Source organism: Denticeps clupeoides, chromosome 20, assembly GCF_900700375.1.
Source record: "Denticeps clupeoides chromosome 20, fDenClu1.1, whole genome shotgun sequence".
NCBI lineage: Eukaryota > Metazoa > Chordata > Actinopteri > Clupeiformes > Denticipitidae > Denticeps > Denticeps clupeoides.
The window spans coordinates 11,667,241-11,676,876 of NC_041726.1; the positions used below are offsets into that span (position 1 = coordinate 11,667,241).

General features: G+C 39.5%; 1 protein-coding gene across 1 annotated transcript; it reads left to right on the forward strand.

Moving 5' to 3' along the window:
* The first annotated feature begins 7,804 nt into the window (after positions 1 to 7,804).
* LOC114770119 (uncharacterized) lies at positions 7,805 to 9,415 on the forward strand. The gene is made up of 2 exons (XM_028963772.1): positions 7,805 to 8,020; positions 8,176 to 9,415. Exons 1-2 carry the CDS (start codon positions 7,857 to 7,859, stop codon positions 8,819 to 8,821), a joined length of 810 nt encoding a protein of 269 aa, XP_028819605.1. The 5' UTR covers positions 7,805 to 7,856; the 3' UTR covers positions 8,822 to 9,415.
* The last annotated feature ends 221 nt before the right edge of the window (positions 9,416 to 9,636 follow it).

The window sequence follows — 9,636 nt, forward strand, 5'->3', positions numbered from 1 at the left end:
TGTAGCATGACAAGGAACATTATTTCTAAACTCTAAAAACTGCTGGGTTAAAAACATCCCAATTTGGGTTAATTTGGTAACCCAGCGCTGGGTCAAAAAGGGACCAACCCAACGCTGGGTTATTTTGACCCAACAAGTTGGGTTACACGTTTAACCCAGCATGCTGGGTTGTGATTTTTAACCCAACTATTAGTTAAAAATGACTACGCTGCTGGGTTGAATGGAACCCAAAATGGGTCAGAAATTTAATCTAGAAACTTGTGATTATAATTACTAAAATAAAAACAATTCTACAGCAATACATACTTCAATAATGGAATTGTATTCATGACAATCATGTAGAAAATGTGTCCATATGAATTTAAGACTTTTTTTTTTTTTCCATCTCCACCTCAGCATTAAGATAATTTTTATGAAAATGTATCAAACTGTAGTCACAGTGTTTCTGGAATAAAGTCAGTAACAATGAATCAGACTGAAGTCAAATTAACTTTAGAAAAAGACATTAACTTTAGAAAAACACAATTTCACATGTAAATGTAATGAAAAAGTTTTCTTATCATGCATAAACTAAGAAACACACAACAAAGCAGGTATTAAGAACATCTATGCATTAAGGATCAGATTTGGTCAAAATAAACTTGCAACTTTCCTTAAATGTGCCCTCTGTAAAAAAAAAATTATAATACAATACTAGACACATCAAGCACAAGAAGAATCAGATACAAAATGAACAACTGCAAGCCTATTTGCTCTAATCACTGCAAAGTTGTTGTGCAACAATCAGGCATGAAGAGCTGTGCTATAAGCATAATTTCACATTACCTGCTGAATGAAGGTAAAAGTGTTTTCAAGCACTTTGGGTGCTGCAGGTGAAGTGCGTAGGTAAAGCCAAACAAGAGGCACATTGCTTGAGGTAGGTTGGTGAGTGCTTCCCTTGCCAGGTTGCCCTCTCGGATTTACACTTACATTTACAGCATTTATCAGACGCCCTTATCCAGAGAGTCTTACAATCAGTATTACAGGGACAGTCCCTTGGAGCAATTTAGGGTTAAGTGTCTTGCTCAGGGACACAATGGTAGTAAGTGGGATTCGAACCCGGGTCTTCTGGTTCATAGGTGAGTGTGTTACCCACTAGGCTACTACCACCCTAGTCTTGATGCCCAGTCTTGAGGGGTTGAGTTATGGCAATGCTGGGCTTGCTGAACTGTTGTCCTCATAATAGAGGATTCCCACTGGGATGTCCATGGAGTCTCCATAGACTCTACATAGTGCAAGAAACAAGACAAAAAGAGAATATTCAGGTTAACAGCAATTTGTCTACAAACAACTGTATAGAATTATCTAATATTATAATTTTTGTAATTCAATGTGATTTTATTTTAGACACTGTAAACAAGCTATTTTGTGTGTTTATATATAGGCGTCTTTCATGTTGTGACAGTAGGTGGTATATTACACAATTTGATATTTGAATGGCACAAATGGAGAAAGGGTTTACTCACTGAACTGCTCTTGAAGAACATAGATGCGTCATCTCCAAGAATTATTGGAAGTCCTCTCAGGACAAGGCGTCTAATGGCTGTTGGCTCTGTGCTCTGCAAAGTGGTATAAAACACACTTGAATGTAGAACAAAGGAAATAAATCTTATATCAGTTTATTTGTCCATATAGAGAAATACCACAAGAGAACAAGTTTATGTATTGAACTAACCATCAATACCATTATGAGAAGAAAAGAGAAATATCAACCCACCGTTGTGTTGTAGCAGGTCAGCTAATTGCTTTTCTATCCGACCTGTCTTCCTCTTGAAATTTCCATCAAAATTGGACACAACCCATAAAGAACAACAAAGAACTCTTCTTTAAAATTTCTACCAACAATCCTGTTAAACTCCAGGTAAACCTGAAAAATATTAAATATGCTCAGTTTTGATATTCAGGCAGAGTTATTTATAACACAAATAAACCTCTCTGAACATGATGTAAAACAAATAAGAAAAAAAAAATTAAAGGACACATTCACAAACCTGGTTTTCAGTGAAAAGCGCTGGCCAGCGTTGGATCATCTGATTGATATCCGGCTCATCCTTTACAACCTCCTCTCCTCTAAGAACAAATGTGATTCCTGATGCAAGCAAGGAAAGGGCTTAGTTCCTTCTTGCATAAGTTCCATGTTTTAGCCTGTAATGTTTAAAAAACTGTGCTCTTCTCGCAGATAGTACTTGCATTTCCAAAGCATTTTAAAGTGGCTTTAAACCAAACTAGTAGTGCAAAAAAAAACTGGCATATGTTGAAAGTGGGTGTTTACTTTTTCAAACCTACATTGAAATAATTTGAATTCTACAAAACTGTATGTAGATAAGTAGAGAGCTACTCTAAAAACACATTGCTGCAAGTATCAAATGCTCACTGTTCCCTTCAGATGACCTCATAATTTAGACACAATCAAATGCATGTTTCAAACTACAAATGTTCCAGCAGTTTCTAATTTGAATAGAGAAAACAACTCACCTTGTTCATCCACAAAATGGTTCTCGTTGCAGCAAGCAAAACTCTGTAGCATCTGCATAGGATCACAGATGGCCGATCTTCAAAGACCCCCCTTTTGATCTCTGACATTTAGATATAAATTACAAACCTGGACCCTCAGCCTGCACTTATCCTTCCACCACTGTCACAAGGATGCTGAACAGATCGGGGCTCCAAGCTTCAAAGCATTCCAGAGACCTCCTGTCGGGCTCCACCCTTGCAATACACAATCACGCACACACTTAAACACATTCTCTGTATCTTGTGCTAGGAATATGTGATTAGGATCCCGTATATGCATGCATTGTGTGTACGTTCCCTTGTATGAATTATACTAGCTACAACTTTCTATTTTGCATTAGGTAAACTCTAATTACCTATACTTGTGTATCTCTAGTGTATCTCTACTTTCCTACCTCCTAAAGGTCAGAAGGAACTTCTCTTTATTACTGAAACAGTGATGCATACAATGTGATCACAAAATGCATCATACAATTTCTATAAGGTAGAAATTGTAACTGCAACGAACTACAGTTTCTCTCTGAGCCAGCCATAAAAATTCCAATCAGTCGTAAACCCAGACAAAGGAAACGTCTCCCGCCAAAAATTCACACTTGTGATTGGCCATTCAGGCCACATGATGGGCGTGCCAGAAAGCATCAAAAACACTTCACACAGCCCACGCATTGCTCAGAAAACTTTTCTTCCTCCTGAGACACGTCTTTTCAACACTTTGTTAAGCTCACCTCTTGGGCTTACTCTTTGGCAAGTTTACCTTCAAGTAACATCAAGGAAGACCTCCAGCTCACACCTAAAGGTCGAGGATCGTGACCCTACTGCATCAGGACTCTTTTGCATGAAACAAGGACCAATGCAAGTTACTATTTAGATGCACGTTTAAACCCCTTTTTAAGGGGAACTTTGATTCTCTGACTATTCTCATTAGGCTGTGGTTAATTGATGTGTAATACTGCCATTCTCTTTTCATCACTTTCCTTTACCCTGTATGTATATGTTTGTCTAATTGTTGTATGTTAGCTATAGTCGTGTTTATTAAATTCTTTAAATTCACAATCGTTTGTTTCTGTGTGCTGCTCACATCTGGAGTCACTGAACGTTGACCCTTTAAGCTACATGCTAAATTACTGCTAGCACGCAGAGTGGGAAAGCTACCTTTCCTGGCAAAAGGGGGGATAATCGTTCCCAGAATTGATAGATAATTATATTATCTGCTCCGTGGACGGACAGATCAAGTAATTGTAACATTAGATTTTGGGATAAACTGTAGCAGAATTAATCTAAATGTTTATTATTAATTATAACCAGTTATAATTAATTATAGATATTTCCTTTTAAAAAAGTCCTAACTTGAGAGAAACAGACAAATGTAGACAGAAAGGTATACTTCTAAAATACAACATACACCCTTTCACAGTGTATATGCAAAATAAAGCTTACTGATCTCCTTGTGAGTGAGTACACACAAATTGGTGGCTCCAATGCAGTCGCAAGATATTAAGCATTGTTAGCATAGCAAGCGTTAGTTAGCAAGATATTAAGCAGTGAAGCTTGCAGAAAACTTCAAAATTTCTCCTCTGTCCTTCTAACCGCAGCTTTTGCCTCAGAATTTTTTCCCCACCCGTCTCCTAACCCCGCGGCTTTCTCTCATAAAATTATTTTTCCGCCCCTCAGAAACTAAAGACGGTGCAAAGACAATGGCGGCTCCTCTCGCTGATGTCCCAGGTAGTTGACGTGACGTGCGTGCTCTCTTTCTGGTCCGCGTTCCCAACCCAGCACCGCTGGGTTACAGATCAAGACAGATTTTCAACCCAAATTGGGTTAAATCAACCCAAAAACAGACTCAATCCAGCATTTGGGTTGAAAAAACAACCCAGCGTTTTATAGAGTGTAAAGACCAGGAGCAGGATATATATTTTGATGCTAAATCTGACATTGCACAGAATTGCTTCTAAATATGCAGAAAAATATCTGACTATTATTAATATAATTTCAGAATTTTGAACGGACCAGATTATAGTTATCTATTTATACCACATATATGTGAATTAACATTAAATCTGGCCTTTATTAAATATATGGCTGATAATTTTACCGAATGTTTGCCAGTTATTCTTTTAATTTACTGGTTTACACGATAGTGTACACTGGTTTTCCACGCAGGACTGGTGTTACCTACACAATAAATATGGTATAAATTCTTTATTAATGCTTGAATGTTATTCCTAAGAAAAAGGATTTTGGATTCAGTTTTTTGACTAAATAAATTTGGATGAATATTCACTGATTAATTCATAGATTTATTACATAATAATTCATCAATATGCAGAACATTTTTTTACCTTTTTTTTATTTAGAGACAGATTATTCTACTTTTTCTCGGTGTAAGACAGGACATAGGTGGCCTAGCGGCCCCGTAATCAGAATGTTGCCGGCTCGAATACTGAGCCGCCACTGCAAGCACCGTCCCCACACACTGCTCCCCGGGCACCTGTCATGGTGCCCACTGATCACTAAGGGTGATTGTTAAAAGCAGAGGACACATTTCACTGTGTCACCGTGTGCTTTTCTGCAGTGGCAGGGGCGGAGAGTCACCTGACGTGGCGGAGCGTCACCTGGCGGGGCGTCCTGTAACACGCAGGGCTCCGGGTTTGGCGAATGAGAGTTAGAGGTATGAACCTTCACAGGTCTCACGATTCGATCACAATTATCAATGCCTCGATATCGATGCATCACGGTGCAGCCCATTCATATTTTACTAAGTCACATGATGTTTTCAAATACAAGAGTTAAGGTCTGGTTCTCCTGTGTGGACGCTGTGATTTGCTACAAATGGTCTGTGCTCAAACCGGGCTCACCTGACGCCGCAAACGGCAGAAAAATATGGAATCAGATTCTACTGCCTTTCTAATATCAAACGGAAATGCGACGTTCAAATGTAAAATAAGAAGTTGGAATTTTGACATCATTTGTTTTTGCCTACATATTTCAGTTCCGCTGCTAGTTTTTACAGTTTCACTGCTGGCTTTTCAGTCGCTCCGTCCCGTTTTAAGTTTAAGGCACCTGATTATTCGGTTGGAATTCTAGCACAGTTCTCTCGTGTGGGCGGGGCTTCGCCTCATTGGCCAGCAGGTGTTTGAGTGACAGTTACGTTCACCGGAACTCCATCACTGCGAGTGATGGGCTCCACGCAGTTCCACGCAGCATTAAGCAACGGATCACATGAAAATCAGCGTATTTAATCAATTCTTACAATCGTCTGCACAAATCTCATTCCATATAGGATTACTGCTGTGTCCGCGTATTTCACAGTGATGGTTCAGAGTTATGAGGCTGCGGATTCCACAAGAGTCTGAAAAGAGCCGAACTTCCATCACTAGTGGACTTCCGGGCAAGATGGCGGACTGAACACACGTTCGTTTTAGTGCGCTGGTGTCACGTTCATCTAGTTTATATTATTTGGTGTTTTTTTTTTTTTTTTTACCCTTGCACGGTTAGTTTTGTTTATTAGTTATGTATAAGACACAAAAAAAGCAAGAGAAGGTCCAGTCTCCCAAAGAAGATAGAAAGAATGTGAAAACGAAAGTTGTAAAGGACCACGACTACGCATGGGACATGGAGACTGAAAGAAGTGGAAAACGACTTCTAGGTTCGGCAGAATTGCCTCAAACTCCTTCAAAAGGAGCTCACGCTCATGACATGAACACAAAGTTGGCACAAAACACGGTAATGAACAGCAACCTTACCAGAGCTCTAGAAGTGAAAGATTGTAAGGAGAAGGTGGCTGCTGTGGAGCTGCTGTGGAGCTGCTGCTTCTGCACAAGGAAGTTTCTAAACTCCAAGAGGATGCAAGGGAACTGGATTGATATAAACACCAACTCCTGGGGAAGGTGGCTCCAGAATGGGCTGAGAGCAGTGTTAATTTCGTTGACGAAGACTATGACAAAAAATATTAGTCAACGAACATTTTTTACAGACGAAAACTAAATAAAAACTAAATAAAAAGTCAGATATGATAAAGACGATGACGAAATTTAACTGACACTTTAGTCAACGAATAAAAATGAGAGGAAAATGTTGGGGAGAAGAGATCCAATAAGAACTACCATTTTGTGGGGAAATCCAATCAGAGCGAATCTTTTGAGGGCAGGTTGATCTTGGCAAAGCCATTTTCAAAAGATACAGTTTTCAAGTTATGAGGACGTTTGTTATACATTATATTTAGTTATACATTACACTTGGTTGCACAGTCTTGGTTACAAAGCTTTGGTTAATTTAAGTTGACTTTTCTCGTTAGCAACATGCTAACGTTTTGCGCACGTGGTCCGAGGGCAGCGGTATGTCTCATGAACAGACAGACAGAAATGTCAGAGCTTGGTCTAGGACAAAAACGAAGAATTGACATCTGGTCAAACTTCACATATGACAACAAGGACAACAAGAGCGTCTGTAAACCATGTGGAGTAAAAATCGCTGGGAAAAACACCACCAACTTGAAGCGACATTTACAGACGGCTCATCCAGAAATACACACCAAGGTAAGCATAAACGCGAACGTTAAGGTTATTCTATCAGATACACCACTGTGATTCTGACTTGGAATAAAATAGAAGCTAAAGGACATTAACTTTGAATAGTATTGATTAAACGAATTGTCTCGCTGAATTAATTAATAAAAATATGTGTACTATTATAATAGATGTTGTGGTGTTATATATGACTCGACAAAAGGTGTGTGTGTTCGTGCGCGCGCGTTATATGGCAAGAAAGAAGAAAAAATCACAACTTTTATATATCCTCATAGATACAGAAGATGTCTGATGACCATGAGCCAGGGGGAAATAAAGCTAGTGATGCTACTAGTACAACGCAGCAGCAGGCCATCTCAGATTTCCTAAGGTCTTCAAAGTACAAGACTGAATCAAAGGAACAACAGACCAAGGAGCAGGCCATAGCTAGATGGATTGGACGGACAGGTTTACCACTCACAACAATTGAGGATGAGGACTTTGTGCTAATGATGGAGATGGTAGATGGGAGACTAACAGTTCCAAAGAAAGCTAAAATTAGCAATTTAATTGAAACACAGTATGAACATGAAAGGCAGAAGTTCAGAGAGAGACTGGCTACTGCCCGGAAAGTATCCATTGGCCTTGACTTGTGGACAAAAAAAATGATTGACAGCCTCATTCCTTGCTATAAGTGCATGCTACTTTTGTGTTGAAAAAAGTAAACCTGAACACATATTGTTGTCCCTTCAACAAGTACACACTGCACAGGCTATTAAGTCATGTGTGGACAAATGCATGCAAGAGTGGACCATACCAAAGGAGAAGATCCTGACGGTAATAACGGACAATGGGAGTAACATGGTGGCAGCCTTTAAAAACACCACAGAAGAAGAAATCAGCTCTCAGGACGACTCCCCTGGGTCCATGATCGAAAGGGACTCTGAAATCGATGACCAGCGGTAAGCCATATTTACTTTATTATTTTTCCTGAGAGTCAATCATCACATAAATGATTACTCCCTGCCACACACTACATATATACAGTATACATATATTCACACCAGCCATTTTATTAGGTTTAGACTTATTTGATTCTCTTTTTTATTATTATTAGGTATCGTCATGTCGACATGGAATTGGACCGGACACCATGTGTTGTGCATACCATACAACTTGTGGTCCACATGTTGCAGAAAGAAACAACTGTCAAAAGAGTTCTCGATAAAGCTAGGTCTGTGGTGAAGCTCTTTCGCAAGTCCTCAGTTGCAACACAGAAGTTATTGGACCAGTGTGGTGTTATTGTTGTAAATGACTGCCCCACACACTGGTCAAGCACATTTAACATGATCACACGACTCCTCAAAGTCAAAGATGCAGTCGGTCAAATCTCAAATGACATGGGATGGGACAGTTTGCTTACTAGTGAGTGGCAAAAGCTTTCCTCGTTGCACGACCTATTGCTGCCTTTTGCAGAACACACTAAAACTCTTCAGAGTGACACCACATGTATGTCTCTAGTAGTTCCTGCCCTCTTTGATCTGCGGAGCCACCTAACTGACTTTGCAGTGAACACTCGGTACAGAGACCTCGCTACTCTTGCAGACAAGATTAGATCAAATCTGAAGCAGCGTTTTGCATCTTGGAAACAACTGATAAAAAGTTTTCACCACTTGCAGCAGCTGCCTGCTTTGTTAACCCAACTGTCTGTGAAATCATTATTAATGTTGATGTGGCTAATAAAAATATCCAGGAACTGCTAAAGCAGGCAGAGGACTATGTAGTCAAATCCACAAAACAGGAGGACCAGTCGGAAAATGATGAAGAGGAGGTTATTGAGGAACCAGAAGCAGCGCCTCAAAGCAGCTGGTGTTTAGGTTTCTCTCAAAATGCCGCACCACAAGGCCTAAACAGAAAACCTCCACAAGCAGCATCAGGCAGCAGATCATCAAGTACAAGGAAGAACTCTCCCATCCCATCACTGAGGACACAGGAACAGACTTCTGGCTGGGAAAGTGTGACAGTGTTTACCACAGTTTAAAACCTTTTGCATTAGACTTGTTAGCTATGCCCGCTTCTCAAGCTTTTGCAGAGAGGGTATTCAGCATCACAGGTGACCTCACAAGAGGACAGCGCAACAGAGGAAGGGTCACAATGGAGCGAAGTGCTTTCCTTAAGATGAACAGAAACAAATAGAAATATTGTATTCACTATTGCAACATTTCCTGTAGTAGTAGTATACAGTATACACAGGACAGTGACCGCTAATGAAGAAAATGATGCTAACATAGTTGCATAGTTGTTTGCTTTTTAGTTTAATTTACCTGTTTTCACTGGTTTTTTTTATCTACTTTAACTTTAAGGACTATTTCTTTGGCATTGTGTGGCATTGCAGCCGATACATATTTTGTTCTACATTTAAGAATTGCACTAATTTGTTCTGTTCAAAATCTTGTTGATTTTACAGAGTAGCAAGGCATAGTGTCTTAGCAGTTATTTAACTTCTCTTGAGGTACATGAATATTAGTGATTTTTATGTTTTGTATTTAGATACCTTGTGCAGTGGCATTACAACCAG